Genomic DNA, 22,849 nt, shown 5'->3' on the forward strand with positions numbered 1-22,849 from the left:
ATTGTTAGCCTCAATATCTCATCTTAGTTGGCTTCTTATCAAAACCAATGTCTATCTATGGTTATATATAAATTAACGATGGCTTAGTTGTAACCAACATCTACTTCACGTTGCGGATCCTGCCAATATTTATCAGCGTCATGACTATATAGTAGGCAGCATATGGGTTGTAGAAAATTTATGGTCTCTTGATCATAAAGAAATTTTGGCGGCCTTATATTATAGTTCATTATCGATAACAACTTGCAGAACATATTGCTCCCCTATTTGATCGTTAAACTACTCTATCAAGCTTAGGATATGTTGAGCATCGTGTATCTTGTCAGAAGTATCAACCAACTTATGAAAGAATATCTTCTTATCAAAATATGTCAAAAAATTGGTGATGCTTTACCTACTAGGCCTGTCCAACCATCACATATCAATATCCCACTATAAGTATCCCATTTGCTTTAATGGGAGCCTCTCTGACTCTTCTTATTATCATCAAGCAGCTCATCATAGATATCCTTCGACCTGGGAGGATCTACATCTATTCTAAGTAGAGTTGATAGTAGAATATTATGGCATTTGCAGGAATATTAGTGGAACTAAAAAGCAATAACTCTCCATATGTCCTTTTTCTTAATCCTTAATAAGCATAGAATCTATTCTCTGATGCTTTGAGTTTTTACGGGGAGGCACGTGGATATAAGTAATAAATGATGGTCCCTACTAGTATATCTCTAGGCTTCTTTTCCTTCTTACCGGTAAGGGCTCAAATATAAATTCAATTTGACTCCCACCCTTACCGACAACCATTCTCACTGATTGGGTTCTCCTATAACCTAGATCCGCCTTAGCAGACTTGGAAACAATACTCCTCTTGTAATATGAAGGTCTAAATTGTATCCCGTATCTAGCAACCTCCTTCATTTATCACTGATCATTCAAACTACCCCACATGTCAGCTTGAGTTTGAGCTTCCTCCATGTCATTTAGATCTAATTCCTCATAGTCTTACATATCCCTAGAGTGATGCAATGGTGGTTCAGTTGCCTAACAATCAATCTTTACTTATTTCTCTGCACTTTTTTTTTTTCCTTCATAAGGTCATGAAAGTGCTTTTTCATCAACTATCGAACCTTTTATGGACATTTATTTTATTTCTTGCATATTATGAAATTATGCCAAAATATAAACTTATAGTATAAAGAAATAATTTCAGTTTATTTTTGGCATAAAAATGATAAAAAAGAGAAAAGAATGAAGAGGAGAAAGAGAATTATACTTGATTTGGCTTTTGGGCTCAACTTTTTTTCTCTCATAATTTTTCTCACAAAACTCACCTTTTGTCTCATAATTTTTGAAAAAAAGTAGAAATGACATCCCATGGCCTTTTCATCTCTTTTTGGTCACATAATGGTTCAACCTAACTCGAATCGAATTGTACCAAGCAAAACCGAGTGATTCTACCCAGTTCGGAGTGGTTTGAATCAGTTCGTATTGAGTACAAACTTAATAAGTCAAACTAATCTAGCTTCTTACCAATTCAATTTCGTATACTCTAAATTGGATGGTTCGGATCGGTTTGCTAGCTATTGGGTCAAGTTAATTTTCAGACCTAAACCTAGTATTGTTTGGTCGGAATATCTTCAACCAGAGCCGTTCAGATCCACGAAGCCACCGTCAAGAAGAAGACCTTCAGCACCTGTGGAACGACATGTATTCATAGGCCACTTCTTATTTTTGTAATTTCTGGCTAATGCTCGGTTTGTATCACAAAAAAAAAAAAAAAAAAAAAACCCTTCCTAGGACACCCATCACTTCACCCTATCCAAAGAGACCGCTGCCCCGCTCCCCATACGGACACTATCCGTCACTGGAAAGTGCGGAAATGGGTGCCAAATGCAGGTAAAGATCGTCGATTTAATTTTTATTGTCGCGTAAATATTTACTAATAAACTAATAATAATAGCAATAGGGCCATGACCCATCCCCTTTTCCTGATTTCTTGAACTCTTCCGTTCCAGTTCTTTCTCGGTAAATTAGTTCCACGCCCTGTGCTCCGAGGCCCCCCCTCCCGTCGCCACCACCACCGCCGTCTCACCCGTCCCCTCGGCCGGTATCCGGCGACCCCACGGCGGCGATGGAGCCAGACGTAAGCATGGAGACGGGGTCCATGATCCGGATCGCGGTGCTGCCGGTGGGCGGGGCGATTCCCCACCGCCAGCTCCGGGAGTACGCGGCGATGCTTGGCCGCCAGACCCGGATCGACCTCTCGTCCATCAGCTCCTTCTACAAGGAGCACCAGAAGAGCCCGTTCGCCCACCAGCCCTGGGAAACGGGCTGCCTGCGTTTTAAGTACATGCTCGGCGGCGCGCCCCCCAGCCCCTGGGAGGACTTCCAGTCCTGCCGCAAGATCCTCGCCGTCGTCGGCCTCTGCCACTGCCCCTCATCCCCCGACCTTGATCTCGTCGCCGACCAGTTTGCTGCCGCCTGCAAGGGCTACTCTTCCGCCCTCGCCAAGCGTTGCTTCGCCTTCTGCCCTACCGACTCCCAGGTCTGTCCATCATCCCTCTCTTTGCCCCATGGTCACCACAACTGGATTCAATCCGGTGAAATGTTTAAAGTCTGGATTCTTGATCCAGTAAAATGTTGACATTATTGATCCTTGATCAGTTGAATTCTTGAAATTATGGGTTCTTGATCTGATAACATATCTAGATTATGGAATCTTTATCTGATGAAATCTTCAGCTCAATCTTGTTGAGGAACCTATTCAATATGATGCCGACCATAATCTTTACTATGTAGTGATCTTGCCGTCCACTTCATGGGCTAATATAATATCTGTATCACCAAAAGATTCTGTATGTAAGTGGGTTATGGCTTGGAGGTTTTTTTTTTTGTTTTTTTTTTGAGATTAAACTAGGAAGTCTTCTTGAGTGGTTAATGGGGATGGTTTTGGGCTCAAAGCTTTTGTTTTTAGTTCGTAGAACATGAATTGAGCTCCCTTAGGTTGCTAGAAGGTGATATCTCTTTCATTGTTCTCTTGTTCTTATTAGATTACTATTTCTTAAAAAAACTGTACAAATGTTATGATCGTCTTAGTGAAGTAAAGATTGTGAAAAGAGAGAAACTATGGTCTTAGCATTGTGGAATTTTATGTGCCACATATGACCAAAACAGTGACCTATTCATTGAAATTGCTGACTTTTTGAGCAATTTCGAAAATAGTGCATCTAATTTGCAATGGGATGCTTGACACATCATTGATTGTGATGACAATTCAACCTTGCTTGTAATATTAAAATTGATGGGGGAATGATCTATGACTAAATTGATTAGGTATTTTAAAGGGATATTTAGGGTTATGTTAGAACTTAAGGTTTAAATTCCTAGTGTCGGGTTAGGTTGAAACTTCCAATCTCAGAATAATAAAAATTAATGATATCATAAGCTAGGAGTTTTTTTAGGTTGATGGACAACAGTGATAAAGGTGGTGCTTAAACTTCTGAATAGATGCTGTGGCATTAAGTTTGAAGCATACTTGGAAGCTTAACATGGCTAAGTGATATCATGTTCATGTTGTTTACTATAGGTTTATAATTCCGGGATGAACATTGGGACCATAGTTACCTAAACCAGGATCGTCTTGTGAATGGATAGAAAGGGATCTCCTGAAAGAATTTGAAGTAAGGAAGCACTCAGGAAGCGAGTGTAGGACTGAGTTTTTTGGAGAGATTCTCAAGAAGATACCATGTCCTAATTAGAAGTTTCTTGCTGCTAAGATGAGAACTTAAGTGGCTTCTCTGAAACAGTAAAAAGTAGAATTTATACTTGTATATATGCTTCTTGGAAAAAAAATCATTACTTCAAATGTCAAAATCATGTATATCAAGTACCAGTAACTGTGAGTAATTCACCAAATCAAATCTTAATAATAACTCAACTAGTCTCCTCTCCATAACTTACCGAAGAAAAGATGCAGTTGTTTTTTCCTCTTCAAATTGATAGCCATAGCAGAAGGAAACAATTTCCCTGTAATCTTTCTCTTCCCTCCAAGGGCTGAATTTCTTTGCCATAGAAATAGTTGGTTTCCTTACAACTTGAGTCCGGAAAGCAACATATATGTCACAAAATAGCTACACCATGGAACTGACATAACCTCCACTTTAATTATGCAGCTGTATAAGTGAAGCTAGGTCGGTTTAGATCAAGCATTGAACTAGGGGGCAAGGAGATGATTATATGGCATGTAAAATTATGATTGAAAGAGGAAAGGGTCATTTTATGAATCCCAAGGCTACATTTGTGCAAATGATTTGAAAAGGGTTTAGGTTAAGGTGTACTTGCTGAAAAGCATGCAGTAAGTAGACTTTTCCATTTGTTAGGCAGCATCAGACCATGAACACATAATCTATAGAAGCCATCCGAATTAGCTTCGATGGCCATTTTTAGAAACTTCATTCTAGTAAATGACACCTTTTTGTACAAAATTTACCAATGAGGAATGAGCAGCATAAAGACATAAGAGTCAAATGAGGCTGATCTGGTAATAACAGTAAAAAAAGCAGCGAAGTTATTCACAAGGTAATGGTGAAATTAAGAGTCAACCAAGGATGACATAACTGGGAGAAATGGTGGTAAGAGAAACAAACATTACTGATCCAATACTAGCTTAAGTGATAGGCATTGTAGGCAAGAAAGAAGAGCATAAGCTATAGTAACATTGAAGGGCAACAGCAATGTCAATGATTAGCAATGATGAAGAGCATCAATTGTGAGAAAGGGTTAAACGGTGTAGTTATAGATTCTTGCAAAAAGGAGTAAGATTTTTGCAAGATTTGCTTTATGAGCCATAGTCTAGGATAACGCATGAGCTAATAATTCTGAAGTTGGTGTTGCTTTGAAAAAAAAGAGAAATTCTTGAATTTATTAAGGTAAATAGAAAATATAAAATAATTGTTACCAGCCATGGGGTGCGCATGTGTGCATGCATGACCCAGTCTGGACTAGTCAGTTGAATTGAGTTTGACTGGAATTAAAGTATTCCTCAAGGACCTAACATTATAAAGAACCACAGAACCACAGAACTCTGCCTCCAATTGATTGCAGTCTAACAAGAAAGCAAACAGGTGTTGAATCTTCTTTATTGTATTAATTTGTATTATGAGCAAATGATGATTATATAAATGGGACAACTAACACCTTTCTTCTTTTTCAAGCATAATGCATCACACTATGTTCTCAAGCCAGGTCATACTAATTCAGCTAATAAATATCAGACTGCAGTTATTTGGTAACTTTATATCAACAGGAATATCTGTTTTGTACTTATTACTACTCGATAGAATTTTTGCTATCATCACACCAAACTTAAAATATTGAATGATTCGTAAAATTTGCAGTCTGGATCTATAGAGTTTCACATGAACTTTGGTCATATATTAAAAGTTCTGATTCCTTTGAAGCATGCCTTGTATCTGTGGATCTCTTACGCATGCACGTATTATATGCAGACAATTCAATGAACTTACCTATGTAGTTCTTGGAAACCAGGAGTATTATATATGACACCCTTCATGATATTTGTGCTATTGCACTATACAACTTAGTTTTACATTCTGCATCCTTGTCCTATTTTTTGAGATTTGTAGAAAGATCCCTTTTAAGCACTTATTTTGCCTACAGATTTGTTGTTCGACTTACTGTATCTATGTTTGCATGGCTATTGGAGACAGCTGGAGGATGATGGTAAAAAAAGAGAAAATATTATACTTTTCCCACCATCCGATCGACAAACACAGGAGTTTCACATGCTTACAATGGTGCAAGATCTTGCTGCTACGCTATTGATGGAGTTTGAAAAATGGGTTCTTCGTGCAGAATCTACAGGGACCATTTTGAAGACACCTTTAGATTCTCAATCTAGTCTCGGTTCAGAGGAGGTTTATTCTTTGTGTTCTAAGTATTTAAAATTTTAAATTGCTGTATTTTGTGATGCTAGAGGGTGAGCCTTGGTGCAACAGTAAGGCTGCTGCATTGTGACTGGAGTGTCACAGATTCGAAACACAGAAACAACATCTTGGCGGGAGTCTCGTGCACCAGATCGCCCTTTTTTATATGTGCTGATGCTAAAAATGGCTTGAGAGTCTTTTGAGCCATTGAAGACTTAAATTGTTTCTAAAATTATATCTGTTTGGTGAAATTCCAGGTGATCAAAGCGAAAAAAAGAAGGCTTGGTCGTGCCCAAAAGACGATAGGGGATTATTGCTTGTTGGCTGGATCACCTGTCGATGCTAATGCACATTATTCTACAGCAATAGAACTTGCTAGGTTGACTGGAGATGTGTTTTGGCATGCAGGGGCTTTAGAGGGTAGTGTTTGCGCCTTACTGGTAAGCAGCTCATGTTGCAATTTTATGCAAAAAACTGATGGGTTGCATGGCTACATATTAATATATGATTTTATTTCAAGATGAATGTTACTTTAATCATTAACCAATTCAGCTAGAACACAAAAGTGGCTATTCTACTTTTGTCCATTATTCCTAAAGTTCTTAAATTTTAGATGCTTAAGATGCCGATGATGCCATTTGTCTAGGCTGATGGCACTGGACAAAAAATCTTGATGATATAGGGAAGGAAAAAGTTCAAATTATATGCTCATGAAGATTTATTTTCTGTGTCTGCAGCTTGACCGTATGGACCAGAAAGACCCTGTTTTAGAGGAGGAAGTCAAGTATCGTTATTACACCGTCATCCAGCTTTATCGAAGATCATATTTACAAGATAATGCACAAAGGTAGCTGATATTCATCCTTTCGTGATAAATCTGCCATCTTTTTTTCTTTTTTTGCCTTATTCATAAATTGCCATACCCTAAGTTGCAATATCTTTGGCTGTGACTGTGGGTGGAAATTCCTATCCAGCAATAGGTGATGACTTTGTTGTTGTCCATATTGATTGTTGCCTCAAAAATTGAAAAACTTCCTTTAACTTAAATTAGCATCTAAACTTGTTGGTATCTTATCAATTAACACCTATAACATCTACATAATCCATGATAATTAAATAGTTAGGACCTCCTCGATATCAGTAGTTAGCTAATCCATGGTAAAGATATAGGTACATGGACAACAGGCCTACCTGAAGTATAGGACAATTTCAGTTAGAAGTTATTGATGCCAAGAGGAGGCAGGGCTCTCTCCAACCATTCCAAAGAGCCGAGATCATGTAAAGGAAAAATGAGCTAGCTCAGCTGGTTTGGACCTGCGTGAATCAGTTACGGTCTTGTCCTTACCATCATAGCCAGTTCTAACATGCTATAGCCCTGGCTCACCTTTTCCATTAACTGTCTACCCAGTCACTGCTTGTGGTGCCCGATTATTCAACTTTTCCATCTCATCTTTCTAAATCTTCTCACCAAGTGACCAAGCAAGAACATTAATTTGATTTTTGTCATTAACTCCAAGAGGAGAGTTCTCCCGGATTAGGTTTTTATTAGAGTAGCTACATGCTCCACAATCGTAAAAGCCAACCTTCTAAAATGGCCTTCTTTGAAATTGTAATAGATGCCTAATTAACAAATTTATTTGATGGCATTGAATAAAAGTTAGACCCAATGCAAGGGTGAATTCATGATAACAATATCTGAAACTTAGTGAAGATCAAGAAATCATCTCTATCTTTTGGCTTGTCAATTCCAATATTTTGTTGATCTTTTCTGAAAATGTAAGTGCTCACTGAAGGTATGCAGGTAAGTATAAGTACTATATTCAGTCTTGTAAATCATTTGGAAGATTTAGAGAACTAAAACAAATACTTATGAAAGAAGAGGGAAATCTTTGCTGAAACTTAACTAACACCTGACCTCCAGAGTAGCTTACAACTTCATACTTGAAAATATTAAATCACCAAAGAATGGCTGTGTAAGTTGTTGTTGTCCATTGATTGCATCGTTGTTCGCATTTTAACTGAGGGCTGAATTCCTGATTTTGTATCTTTACCTATACCAAGATCTGGGAAATAATTGCATCAACTAGTTTGTTTTTTACACCATATAATTTTATTTGTGTAGTTTCATGGATATTAATGTATTTCTTGTTATTTTATGAATTGAAAATCACTGCAATACATGAACAAGCGATCTCTTTTGATCTTTTATAGAGTTTCAACGGTGAGCTTTGAACTTGAGGCTGCATTGAAGCTGGCTAGATATCTTTGCCGGTAAGGTTGTACATATTAGTTATATATACTTGTATTTTACTTTTGGCGTGCTCTTGAAAGTTTGAGATGTGTTCATTATCTATGTCAATCCACCTCGACCTCAAGTGCATGATAAATTATATTTCAACAATAAGAATACTTGATATAACATGTATAAACTAGTTTGAAACCTATCGTTAGTTCTTGTTGACTTTTGTCGAGCATTACTTGAAAATGTTGAATTTAAATATGGCATTTAACACCAGTTAAGTAGGAGGCCTTCTTTAGCTCTGACTTATATGTGTTTTTCTAGTTAATTTTTTGACTTCTATTTCTTTCAATATAGTCATACAAGCAAATGATTACATATTATGTTCCTTTAGGCTCGTCGCTTTTACGCATTCAAGCTTTCAGCCAGCAAGTTTCCATTCTTAGAATTTTAAGGGGACTTATTGCACTAATCATAAATTCGATAGTGAATCATATGATATTTTTAAGCTTGCCATTTGCTAAAGTTATTATTTTGTAAGACCAATAAAGGCACCCAGCGACCTGAAATTAGATATCAAAGCATGCATTTCTCACCTAGCAAGGACTGCTTTACGTATGTCGATGTGGTCAGTTCCAACATGTTTGTGGATGAAAGTCTAAGACATTTTCAATTGTTACAAGCATTTTGGCTTTCAATAAACTACTTCAATCATTTAAATACCATAGATTATTCTAGCTCATTGACAATGGCAGTCAACTGGCATCACTACTGAGGACCATCATTTTCTGAAGCTATATCAACCCTTGGGCATATCATGCGTTTGCTACATGTACCTGCTGTCTATCTCACATGCCTTGGATCATATGACAATACATTCCAAAATACCCAATCAATTTTTTGGATAATCAAAGAACATAAAAGCTCGTTTTCACATACTTAGTAGTGATGCCAGTTGACTGCCATTGTCAATGAGCTAGAATAATCATAAATTTGTTTTGAAAGATATTTAGTAGTTCCATGATCTAGTGGATTTGCTATGGCATGTCGAAGTCTGCCATATTGCTTGGAAAGATCAAGTATACTCAGATCAGCTATTTGATATGTAACCCAAAAACTTCCCTGTTGCCATATTTCTACACTAGGTGCATCAGCATAGCTACTTCATTGAAGAGTTTCTGCTTTTTCTTTGCTCCCTAATTGGAGAAAAATTTATATAAAAAAAACCTTGTTTTTTAGTATTATATACAACTTAATGACATACAATCATATGCAAGGAAGCCCCTTGATATAAACATTCAAACTAGATTTTCAATACTGTTGCCTTATAAAATAATAAATTGTCAATGGTCCTCCAGTTTTATTATTTTTTCATTAACAGATATAACTGAAAAGAACAAACCCTTCCCCGGCTTGCCTCCACATATCTTTTGCATAACTCTTGTGGATGTTGATACCACCCTTGAACCCATTGTCAAATGGGTCAAACTTGACCAACTCTGGACATGCTGTTAAAGGGTCAGACTTGTGGGTGCAAAGGCTGAGTTTGATTGCATCTGCAACTGATATCCTAAATCATCACTATATTTGGACAACTATTCCAGGCTGTTGAACTTCCAAGTTGGGGAATTCTAATAAAAATATTTTCAGCAGTGCTGCTGAAAATATTGCAATGATAACATAAAGAGATCAATCCAATAATGTGTTGGTCCTAAGAATGTTTTCATCTTGCAGAAATACTTAGATGGTCATAAACTACAAGCTCCAAATATGTGAAACTTGATGTACTGATGTGCTCGATATGCAGCATGGAGTTGATGCAAGTATCTCATGACAGAAAACTGATATTCTTTTTTACAACACTGAGAGCTAAGTGAGTGGAAACCAACTTTAAGGTACATGTTTTTTGCACTGTATAAAAGGTCGTTTGAATAGTAAAGGACTACATTAACGGAGAACCAACTGCAATACCATAATAAAGATAATGTTCAAGTTTTTTTTTTTTTTACTTTTTATAAATTGCTCAGAAAAATTTTAGTAGTTTTTAGGTGTTGAAAATACCTCAATGCTTTGCATTTTGCATTCAATATGTACAGAATAATTGGCTACAAAAACAAGCACTACACAGCTGCCAATACACATAGACAAGCTAGAATCTCAAAATTTACAGTAAAAGCTACAAGGAGTCATATAACTATGCTCAAACATGAAATACATATTGTAGGTTTAGTTCATGCACCAACAATATTGTGGGAATCTCATATGTAGTTTATACATAATGATTTACTTATATTTCTAATATTTGATCCCTGTAGAACTAATTTTTTGTTGTTAACCATGTCTGGTGTGGATCCGGTCCTCAAATTCTTAAAGTGACACAAAAAGAGGTGACAGGGAAGATTTTCAGATTGTTTTAAGTTAAAATAGAGTTGTTTAGGGCCAATTTGTTGTTGCTTCTATTTCTTGTTTTTTACTTTAAAAAAAAAAACACAGAAACCAGGACAGAGAGTATGATTGGTTGTATTGTTTGTATTCTTACTATCAATATTTCAAAAATAAAAAATTCATGCTGGTAAGAATGAACTGGTTTTGTTTGCGGGAAAGAAGAATTGTTTGTATTGCTGGGTTCCTTTTATCAAGTTGAGCAATTATTTTTTTATGCTATCTGCATGCCTGTTGCCCTTCTCAGCGATCATTTTGTTGTACCATATTCATGCATATTATCCTTCTCAGATAGGCATCATTTTGGTGAACTAGGTGCACTACTTGATAATATATAATGAGCATGATGAGAAGATGTTTAAGTTGGGTTACTTGCAAGTTTCGCTATCTTGGTTCCATACCCCGTACCGGTACCACACTAGCATAGTGTCGGTACAGTATGGTACGTAGTTTTTTTTGGCGTATCAAGTGTCGGTACGCATTTGGTATGGTACGGTATGTCCGGTTTGGTACGGTACAGCATACTATGGTTACTTGAGGATCTTTGCATATTTTATGTGACCAAGAAATCTTTTCCGGTATGTGTAGGATCAGGACCTTCAAAGATAAGATACCAATAATATTTAACTGAAAAACTAATGAATTGAACCATTTTCCTGTAGCTATATTGGCTGAGTGGCTTTTTTATATAGTTAATTTCCTCGAAGTGTTCCCAGAAGAACTTGATTACATGCTATCAAGAAATCTTTATCTTGGGGTGACTGTCATGTATGTCTTGCCAACTTTATGAATTAGATATTGCTGGTCTAAGAGGTTATCTTTGTTTCCAGTTTATACTGTTCTAATCTCTATTAGTTCATGGAAATCAGTGATCTATAGACGTGCTGAAAGTGTCTTTAGACTTTTGAGATGTCAAAAGTTTTATCGGATTTTCTTTTAAATTTGTCAGGCGTGAACTTGCTAAGGAGGTAGTGGAGTTGTTGATGGGGGCTGCTGATGGTGCAAAGTCACTAATTGATGCCAGTGACCGCCTGATACTATATGTTGAAATAGCTAGATTATTTGGAACTTTGGGCTATCAACGTAAAGCAGCCTTTTTCTCACGCCAAGTTGCTCAGCTGTACCTACAACAGGACAATGCTTGTGCTGCTATCAGCGCTATGCAAGTTTTGACTATGACATCAAATGCTTACCATGTCCAGAGTAGAAGGGCCAACTCAAAGCCACATACGTCACCCCATGTAGGTATATCTAGCATAATACTGTATTCTTATTTTTCTTTATGTACTTGTTCTTCTGCCAACTTCTATCTGGTGTATGTGAATAAATGGAATCATCAATGATTTTATAGGATGCAAAGCTTTCATTTTAAATGTTTTTTACTTATTCATCTTCCTGATTAACTACTATCATTTTGCCAAGATCTATTGTGATCCTCTTTATCTTCTTGTCTTGAAAGATGGTGAACTTCATTCCATACCTTCATACAGGGAAAGCTATGTGGAGGTTATGGATGGTTCACAAGATATGCTTTGCTGTTTTTATGTTATACTTAAATAAAATGGAAGGGCTGGATGCCATCATCACCTAATGCAATAATGGTTTCTGTTTACATCTCTCCACAACACCACTGCAGCCCACACTAGAAAATAAAAGGGGAGAGTGAGAGTAAAAAGACAGGTGCCGGTCCAGCACATGATTTGTGCCTACTTCTTCCATGGTTCTGAGGCGAGGCAGCTGATTAGGTGCCTAGGGAGCCTTGACTAATCGAATATCTTGTACTCTATATATTTTATGATGACAATCAATCATCTTTTTGCCATGCCCATATATGTAGAAAGTGAAACATGAGAAGTACATCAATACAAGTTGACAGTGCATACATTATTTCAATTCCAGAAATACAATCTCTTCTTTAATAAATATGCCCTTTTAGAATAAAGATTTTGTTGGGAGGAACAAGATTACATCAACTAAGAGTTTGCATATATAATTTCACTGATTGGTAAGATAACTGTCCATCAAATACCCCCATCATTTGAGTTGATATCCAGCATTGATCAATACCCTTTTCTCCTGGATTTATGATCCATTAACAAATAAGGATAGAGTAAGATTATAGAGATTGAGGGAAGATGGGGAATAGAGCAAACAGGGAAAGGGACGGGGAAGAGTGCAAAAGAGTGAGAGTGATGGGAAATTACCAATCACAACTGAAATTTTGTTGGCAGGTACTATAAATTATTGCTTCAGGAAAGGCCTCCTTTCCCTCTGAGTATTGCCCTAGGCCTTCAAGGCTAATCGGTACAAGAATGGGATTCCAAATTTGGATTTTCAAGCTTTATCATCTGAATGTTTTTGATTTCGCCCAAGTATGTGGATCTCTCTCTTTCCCTCTGTGTTTTTGTATGTGCGTGTGTGTGTTGTTATGTCATAGGGCATCAGAAATATTTTGTTAAGATGATAGGAGGCACTTTTAATAGAATTTATGTCTAAATTGGACCCTGTTGAATGGATGGCTAGAAGATTGGAATAGGGATTGGCAAATTGTGCCTAATTAGTGCATTGCCTTGCTTACGTTGCCTGTAAACAACATGCTCCAATATAACTGTAGCGACAAATGAGCAAGGGTTATTTAGGACTGAGAGTCTTCTAGTACAGTGGTGGCCAATTGGACCAGTAAAGAGATGAGAAATTACATCATACAAAGAAGGTTGCGATACAAAAGAAGAAAATTAGATTTGCGTCTTGGAAAGTTGGAACTTTAAATAGAAAAAGTAGAGAACCAGTGAATATGATGATATGTAGGAGAATCTAATTGCTTGTTTGCAAGAAACTAGAGAAGTAGTAAATGTATGGAAATTGAAGATTGGTATAAACTATTATATTAGGTAAGAATAATAATAAAAATGGGGTTATAGTAGTAGTGAATAAAGAAATGACAAAAAAATTGTACATATAAATAGGATATGTGATAGATTAGTAGCTATAAATTAGTTTTGGATGGGGAGATTATTAATATATTTTGTGTTTGTGCACCACAAATAGGCTTAGAGTAGATGATTAAGAAACAATTTTGGAAAGAAATGGATGGATTAATGCAAAGGACTCCTGAAGGGGAAAGGATAATTATAGGTGATGATCTAGATGAGCATGTAGGGAAAAACAATATAACATATGAGAGAGTGCACGACAGTTTGGTTTCGAAGGTAATTAAAGATTGAATCCTTGAATTTGTAGTAGCTTATGATTTAGAAATTGCAAATACATATTTTAAGAAAATAGACGAGCACTTAATAACCTTTTAGAGTCGATCAAATTTGTCACAAATGGTTTACTTTTTTATTAAGAGAAGTAAAAGATAAATATGCAGGGATGGTGAGGTGATGCCAGGAGAGAGTTTAACCGCACAATATAGATTACTAGTTTTAGTTGTGTATGCCAAGTGCAAGAAGAAAAGTAAAGAAATTAATAACTATCCAAAAATAAGATGGTGAAATTTAAAAGGGGAAACTGTTGTAGCTTTTAGAGATAAATTATTAAAGAAGGGAAATTGGAATTTAAGGACTAAATCGAACAAAATGTGGGACCAAATGGCTGAATGTATTAAGAGCATAGCTAAAGATATTTTAGGAGAAACAAAGGGAAAAAAGGTATACATAAAGAAAATTGATGATGTAATAATGAGGTACAAGTGGCACTTTGAACAAAATAGGTTTGCTTTAAACAATGGTAAAAAACAAAACATGTCGAGGATTTTATAAAACATAGGGAAGCTAAAAGAGAAGCAAAAAGTTTATAAGGCTAAATATGTAGTACGTGATAATTATATGATAGGTTGGGTTCAAAAGAATGTGAGAATGAAATTCACAAAATAGCTCAATCTAGAGAAGGGAAAATTAAAGATATTGATCAAGTGAGATGTATTAAAAGTCAGGATAACAGGATATTAGTAAAAAATGAGCAAATTAAAGAAATATGGAGGTATTATTTTGGAAAATTATTAAATGAGGATTCTATTAAATAAATATTTATTGAGAAAGTACAATCAGGGAGAAGTCAATGTATTATTCATATAATTCATAAAAGCAAAGTTGAGATAGCTCTGAAAAAATGCAAAAAGTTAAGACATTTAAACCAGATGAAGTACCTATTGAGTTTTGGAAAATCATGGGAGATATTAGGTTAAATTAGCTTACTAACATACTTAATGAAATTATAAAAACTAAGAAAATGGTAGATGATTGGAGGAGAAGTATTATAGTACCTGTCTATAAGAATAAAGGTAATGTACAAAACTTTTCTAATTATCGGAGAATTATATTTATCATTCACTCTATGAAATTATGAGAAACAGCAACTGAACAAAGATGAAGAAAAATAACAATTATTGTAGATAACCAATTTGGATTTATGCAAATGATCTTTGTTGATCTAGAGAAAGCTTATAACAGGGTGCCAAGAAAGGTGATTTGATGGGCTTTAAGAAGGAAGGGTGTACATAATGGTAGATTTAAATAATTGAGGACATGTATGCTGGGCAGAGAAGTGTTGGGAATTGTTGCAGTACAACAAGTATTTCTGCAATCACAGTTGGCTTATATCAAGGATCAATACTAAACCCGTATCTTTTTATATAATTATGGATGAAATCAATGCTAATATTTATGATGTATGTTATTTGTGGTTGATATAGTATTGATTGATAAAAAGAAACTAGATTAAGTACTAAATTGGTTTTATGAAGAAAAATTGTGGATAAAGACTTAAAATTAGTAGAACAAAGACATAGTATATTAAATGTAAATTTAACAAGAATGAAGTGTAGGCATAATATCAATTAAGATTGATGAACAAGAGATACCAAAAAGAAGCCAATCTCATTATTTATGATCTATTATACAAAATAATAGAGGGATAAATGAAGATATATGTAATGAAGTTCAAATTGGATAAAGTGGAGAAGTGCATCCGAAATATTTTGGGATAGGCATATACCTTGGAGGCTTAAAAGAAAATTTTTATACAACAATATTAAGGCATGTCTCACACTACTGGGAAATAAAGAAAGTATATAAAATCAAATTGAGTGTGGCTGAAATGAGAATGTTAAGATATATGCCCGGTAAAACTAGGATTAGGAAATGCATATATTAGAGGAGCTGTAAGAGTCGCACAAATTAAGTACCGAGTGATGGAAAATCAATTGAGATGGTATGAACATGTACAATGAAGCTATGAGGACTCCTACAAGGAAAGAAATTTCAGTATGTGTTGAAGGTTGTAAGAAAAGAAGATCTAAATTGACGTGGAGATTATGAGGAAGGATATGGAGAAACTTAGAATAACTTCAGAGGTGGCCCTCAATAGAAATACTAGGTGAATGAAGATCTATAAAGCCGACCTTGAATAGTTAGAAAAAGACTAGATGATTATGATTGTGATTGTGATCTCTTATGCATTCCCTCTTTTCCTCTATTAGTAACGTCCGAGATTACTGATCAAACAACAGCTATGCAATTTGAATGATATATAATATTCATACTACTTGATTTCTACATCCAACACTGAAGTTTTATGGGCAATATCCAAGTAGTTATATATGAAGAACAAGTGCATTGACTGTAAAAATCTTTCTTCGTGTTTATTATATCTTTTCTTAAGCAGTGTTATAACCTTTTATATCCTCAAACATTTTCTTGCTATCATCTACCAAAAACAATGATAATAACTATGCTTCCTGAGAGTAAGACCTTTGTTTTGCCAAATTATTGCCGCTTGTTGTTTTTTGTTGTTTTTTAATATTTCACGGTGCCAGTGGTTTACTTCTTCATGCTACTCAAAATCTAAGGATGTAGTATGCTTTAAGATATCAGGTTACTCTTTCTATATTGCTTTTTCTGATGTCCTTTGTAAGGTCTAGATGCCCTGAACTGCATTATTTTTACTTCTGTGAAAGGAACTTGGACCAAGTCATGGTGATGGTGGGAAGTTGCACCCACAGTCTGTGGTTTCCTTGTTCGAGTCTCAGTGGAGCACACTGCAAATGGTTGTGTTAAGAGAGATACTGATGTCCTCTGTTCGTGCTGGAGATCCTCTTGCTGCATGGAGTGCAGCAGCTCGTTTACTTAGGTCTTTTTACCCGCTGATCACTCCTGCTGGTCAGAGTGGCCTTGCAAGCTCACTTGCGAAGTCTGCAGAGAGGCTTCCACCAGGGACACGCTGTGCTGATCCTGCCCTTCCTTTCATCAGGCATCTACAGGCTCTTCTTATTATTGATAAATTATACATTCCTTTTCTTTTCTCTTCTAAACAGTTCTATTCCATGCAAGTATTTTATTTCATCTTTGCGAAACCAATCTTGGTTTCATTTTTCTTTTATCTTTTTTTTTCTCGATTGAAAGGGAGCTAGTCCACCGAAATGGTTTCATCTTTTTGTTATCAGCCTCAAAGTTTTGCACTTAGGCTGTATTTGGTTGTGGGATAAACGTGAATAAATAGGGGACAACTGGGTAGTCCATCAAATACATTACCTTTTTGAGGTTATTCCAGTCTTCATGAGATAGCCCACTTTTTTCTAGAATAAGTCAACCTCCTCCCCGCAAATTGATGTATCCAGTGATTTGTCCAACGAATTATTAATCTCTTTCCTACTTTTTTACTTTTTTCATTATTTTTTCATCCCTATCATTTCCATTACCACTGCTGTCGCAACCAAACAAGGTTATCCCTTAACCACAGGATAAGTACCTTTTTGGAGGAATAACAGAGAATAGTGATGCCTATCCCTCAATTCCCTATTCTGTGACCAATGCAACCTTAAGGAACATGCATTGCTAGAAATCCTTGGAGCAAGTCTGACCAATCTTTGACCTTACTGTTTCCTTTACCGTTGTCTGGGTATAACTACAAAGATCCTGTGCAAGTTTTACTATAGAAATCATTCCTGGTAATTTGTTTCCGAATTCATCCAAACAAAATTTTTGAAAAACTTGTCTAGCATAGTTTGCTCTTAACTAATTTTTATCCAGAATATGTTGACATCAGATTTTGTACTTTTTGCTCTTCTTCAAACTGCTCTATAAATAAGACTATTTATTTTCTCTTCTGTTTGACATGCTTTGGAGAATTTAATCTGATATCTAATGCCTGAAGTTTGTCTTTCTATATAGAGGGGCTTAGTGAATGCTAACACATATATCATGAAATTCATTATGGATAGGGAACATTTGTTCTTGATAAGTAACATTCAGTTTATGTTCTCTCATGGTTATAGTTAATGTCTGATCTTTTTACTAGGTTTAATCATTTTTCTAGTTCGTGCAGATAGTAATCAAACTAGTGAAGGTGGTCACTAGCTGTCAGCATTCTTAGTTGATGTGGATATTCAGTATTTCAATTGATTCTTCTGTCTTTTGAGCTGCAATAGTGCTGATTTCATACCGTGCTAGATTATGTGTTGAAAAGTTCTCCAATCAGTGTGATGTGATTTGGAAATATAAAACTAGCTCATAAAAGATTTAATTTGAGGAGATTGTAGCAAGTTTACTTCAAGATATTCAAACAAACTAAACTGTGCTTCTTCTTTTTATTCCTTTCAGATTGCATTCCTTTTCACTCCATCCTTCACAAACAGATATAATAAAGCGCAATCCACTGAAGAAGGAATGGTGGACTGGTTCGGCTCCTTCAGGACCTTTTATATACACACCTTTCAGCAAGGGTGGTACAACCAATACCAATAAACAGGAGATGACTTGGATTGTGGGGGAGCCAGTTCAGGTTTTAGTGGAATTGGCAAATCCGTGTAGCTTTGACCTAATGGTTGAAAGTATCTATCTCTCTGTTCATTCTGGAAACTTTGATGCTTTTCCTGTAAGTGTGAGTCTTCCACCTAACACTGCTAAGGTGATCTTGTTGTCTGGAATCCCAACAAAAGTTGGACCAGTTTCCATTCCTGGATGCATTGTTCATTGTTTTGGTGTCATTACAGAACACCTGTTCAAGGATGTTGATAACTTGCTTCTTGGAGCAGCACAGGGTCTCGTTCTTTCTGACCCTTTCAGATGCTGTGGCTCTGGCAAGTTAAAAAATGTGTCCATTCCAAGCATTTCTGTGGTGCCCCCTCTTCCTCTGCTAGTCTCTCATGCGGTGGGAGGTGATGGTGCTACAGTGCTGTATGAAGGTGAAATTCGTGATATTTGGATAAGTCTCACCAATGCTGGAACTGTGCCAGTTGAACAAGCGCATATTGCACTATCAGGAAAAAATCAAGATTCTGTTATTTCCATTGCACATGATACTTTGCTGTCAGCCCTTCCTCTGAAACCAGGTGGAGAAGTCACACTTCCAGTGACTTTAAAAGCATGGCAGCTTAGCATGGTAGATTCGGAAATTGATTCTAGCAAGAGCAGTGGAAGTACACGGAGGATATCTAAAGAAGGAAGCAGCCCTGTCTTGGTTGTTCACTATGCTGGTAGATATCTATAGATTTTTGAGTATCTCATAATTCTTTTCTTACATTTGATCTTCTAAAATCTGATCTTCACTTCTTGTAGTGGCCTTACTCTGCCTGAATAATTATTTTTAATATTTGCAGGTTAGCAAATACAGAACAGAACATGCATTTCTTGCAATTTGTTTTTCGTTTTCTTTTTAAGTTGACTTGTTATTTATGTTTCCCTCATAATAATAATAATAACTATAGTAATAGTAATGGTAGTAACCGGGCCTTTCTAATGGATTTGGAGCACTTATTTCTTTTTATAAGTGAACATATAGTTGTTTTACTGCTAGGCCTTAAACATGTGTTAATTATAGATGAGACAGCAGCACATATTATTTCTTAAAAACACAATAGAATGTGATGGCGCGCGCACAGAGAGAGAGAGAGAGAGAGAGAGATACATACATACATACATACATACATACATATATACACACACACACACACACACCTATACATATATACATACATATATGCTCTAAAGCGACCTTCTATATATGTATATACATATATACATACATACATATATACTCTAAAGCGACCTTCTATTATACATTTCCTAAAGGAGTAGGATATATATTTGATACGAATCAAAGCAGGACCAAAAATGTAGTGGACTTGATTCTCCGTCATTTGCTCGACCATGCTCTGGCATCAGTTGCAATTCTAGTTGGACACTTGTAATTATTCAATTTTTTGAAATAGTGGGGAGAAGAAAGAGCAAGAGAAATGGGAAGTTGAGATCAAGCAGATTACCTAAATACCAGAACCATCAAGCACCAATTGAATTGCTGAAGCTGAGTATGTGACACTAAGTTCCAACTTTTTTCATAGGCATCCTCTGTCATTCTTTAACTAACACAATTTGTGCTTTAGGTACTTCTTGCTGCAAATTGTTTAGAGAGGAAAAAAGAGGTGGTCAACCTTTAGATTTAATGGAGGTGGAGTTAAATAATTTTATGGAATGAGAGGAACATGAAGGTGGAGAAGATATATAGGAGATAATGTGAAATAATCATCATAATTTAATTGGTTTAAGTGATATTCTTTAACAACTGTGGGAAACCTAAATCCTACTAAACTCATTTTATTTAAAAATTAATAAAAATCCTATAGATTGTGTGCTCATATTTGTTTCAAATCAGAAGTTTCTCAGCCTGTATGTCAGCTAGAACAAAGTTTTGTGGTGAATTTCAGTTGGCCAGAGATTAGTTTGATACATCTTTTGGTCAATTCCGTCACTATCTTGTGTCATTTTATTGTTGACATTTGCTAACTCTAGTTTATATGCTGCCAGGACCTTGGACACATTCTGATCAATCCAATAACACTGAAAACTCTGTGCCCCCAGGAAGACGCTTGGTTGTTCCACTTAATGTTTGTGTTTTACAAGGCTTGCGCTTTGTGAAGGCTCGATTGCTCTCGATGGAAATTCCTGCACGCATTACGGAAGCCCTTCCTAAACCACTTTATGGTGACAAGAATCCAGCTGATGTTGTGAGTAGGGATGATAGTATGGTGAAGATTGATCCATATAGAGGAAGCTGGGAGCTGCGTCTGCTTGAACTTGAGTTGTCAAATCCAACTGATGTTGTATTTGAGGTTAATGTCTCTGTTCAGCTGGATAATCGCAAAAATGAGCATGGCATGCCAATTCTTAACCATGAAAATGCTGACTTTGGATATCCTAAAACTAGAATAGATCGTGACTACTCTGCAAGGGTACTAATACCTCTGGAGCACTTCAAGCTGCCTATTCTTGATGGTTCTTTCTTTGCAAAGGATTCTCGAGCAAGTGATGCCTTTTGCAGTAAAGTTTCAAATATGGCTGAAAGGAGTGCCAAAGCTGAGTTGAATGCTTCTATCAACAACTTAATCTCAAAAATTAAAGTAAGATGGCACTCTGGACGCAATAGTTCGGGTGAGTTGAATATTAAAGATGCTACTCAACCAGCTTTGCAAGCATCAGTAATGGACATATTGCTGCCCGACCCTCTAACCTTTGGGTTTAGGCTGGCAAAGAATGGAGCAACAGCCCGAATCAATGGTTTCCCAGAAGAATCAATTATTTCAGGTGATCCTCCCAGTCAGTGTGTTAATGGGAGTGTCGTAAAATGCAAAGGTTCTATCTCAGCTCATGAGATGACTCATATGGAAGTTCTTGTTCGAAACAACACCAAGGAAATGATTCAAATGAGCCTTTGTGTTGCATGCAGAGATGTAGCAGGGGAGAATTGTACTGAAGGGAATAACGCAACTGTGCTATGGGCTGGTAAGTTTCAAACTTTGTTGATCAATTTTGAGTTATTATGTCATTTGGATTTTGTATCATTGGTCTATTTCTTTATTCCCATCTATTTTTAGCTAAATACATGTACCCACCCTATGTGGTAACGGTTTCTGCTGTTAAACCAATGTAACCCTGCCTAGTAGGGTATACCAACTTGCAGAAATTTTTATCGGGATCTGCATTGATTCTGCAACTCCTTGTGGTATCCATGTCATCTATAGTTGAGGATCTGTTTACTTGCTCATTCAGTTTGTCATAATGTTTTGTTTCCTTGCTAGTTTCGGCTAATGGTTTATCCCAGGTTACCAGGCAAGTGGAATCTGTTTTACAATTTAGGTGTTTTTCCTCCATAGGTGTACTTAATGACATCCGTTTGGAGGTTCCACCACTAGAAGAGGTGGAGCATGCCTTCTCTCTTTATTTTCTTGTGCCCGGGGAATACACACTGCAAGCAGCTTCTGTCATAAATGATGCAACTGATGTCCTCCGTGCCCGAGCAAGAACAGACTCACCTGATGAACCAATTTTTTGTCGTGGCTCCCCTTTCCATGTGCACGTAGTTGGGACTGCCTAGGGCATATCAGTTTTAGTACCTAATGCTACGGAAGATGGATCTCTCTCTCTCTCTCTCTCTGGTAAGAGGGTAAGAGAGGGAAGATCTGGTTTGATGTAGTTCTAAAGTAGATGCTACCGAAAGTGCTGTCAGATCTATTTTAATCCAATTTGTTTTGTTTGTTCTGCGGTTGGGGGGTTTTATTTTTATTTTTTATTTGGTCTGTGTGTTTGTTGGCGGGGGGAGGGGTGTTGGTGTGATATTTTTCTTCTGTATATTACGGTGTCACCATAGAATGAACACAGTTGTCATCAAATGTTATCCTGGTTTGTTCTTGCCGATGGCATTGTGATAACAGAAAGTCATTACCTTGCAATTTTAAAGTTTTTTTTTTTTTTTTTTTTTTTTGCACGGGATTCAGTTAAACTCTCAAAAATAGAGAGCTTGCGCATTGTTTAATGCACTTCTGGAAATTGTCATAATGTCATGCAAAATGTTAGGTTGTGGTTTTTTGATTAGTTAACTTTGCTTGCTTATGGTGGATCAGGCAGCCTGGTTCAATTTTGAGCTTGTCTCATTTATGAGGTTTTTTGTTCGCCTGCAACATTTTTCCGTAGATGGAAAGCTAGATCCGCAGCCTAGCCTTTCCATTAAAGCTCTGGTTTTCATCATGAGGACTCTCAGCCAGCGGCCGACACGCAGCGGTGGGATATATTTTCAGCTTTTGGTAAATAGTAAGCTACAACATGATGCTCCTTGGTACATGCAGGTTGAAGCGAAAGCCTCGGCAAGGGCCTGGAAGCGCTCCAGTAGATGCTCGTCCGTATCAGCCAAAACTGACCTAAAGCCGAGCTAATCTACGTCAACGTGGACACAA

At 36.6% G+C, this 22,849-nt stretch overlaps 1 protein-coding gene across 1 annotated transcript; it reads left to right on the forward strand.

Moving 5' to 3' along the window:
- Window positions 1-1,972: 1,972 nt before the first annotated feature.
- LOC120107333 (trafficking protein particle complex II-specific subunit 120 homolog) lies at window positions 1,973-22,380 on the forward strand. Its single transcript, XM_039120568.1, has 10 exons — window positions 1,973-2,542; window positions 5,727-5,933; window positions 6,200-6,382; window positions 6,680-6,789; window positions 8,154-8,213; window positions 11,573-11,864; window positions 16,583-16,875; window positions 18,225-19,099; window positions 20,427-21,401; window positions 21,773-22,380. The coding sequence occupies exons 1-10, from the start codon at window positions 2,129-2,131 to the stop codon at window positions 21,991-21,993; spliced, it is 3,630 nt and encodes a 1,209-aa protein (XP_038976496.1). The 5' UTR covers window positions 1,973-2,128; the 3' UTR covers window positions 21,994-22,380.
- The last annotated feature ends 469 nt before the right edge of the window (window positions 22,381-22,849 follow it).

This window comes from Phoenix dactylifera, unplaced genomic scaffold (genome assembly GCF_009389715.1).
Source record: "Phoenix dactylifera cultivar Barhee BC4 unplaced genomic scaffold, palm_55x_up_171113_PBpolish2nd_filt_p 000828F, whole genome shotgun sequence".
Classification (NCBI taxonomy): Eukaryota; Viridiplantae; Streptophyta; class Magnoliopsida; order Arecales; family Arecaceae; genus Phoenix; species Phoenix dactylifera.

Coding starts and splice junctions, on each gene's coding strand:
- LOC120107333 (XM_039120568.1), top strand. CDS start 2,129: ATGGAGCCAGACGTAAGCATGGAGACGGGGTCCATGATCCGGATCGCG. Junction 5,934..6,199: donor CTAGTCTCGGTTCAGAGGAG/GTTTATTCTTTG, acceptor GTGAAATTCCAG/GTGATCAAAGCGAAAAAAAG. Junction 16,876..18,224: donor CCTGCCCTTCCTTTCATCAG/GCATCTACAGGC, acceptor TATTCCTTTCAG/ATTGCATTCCTTTTCACTCC.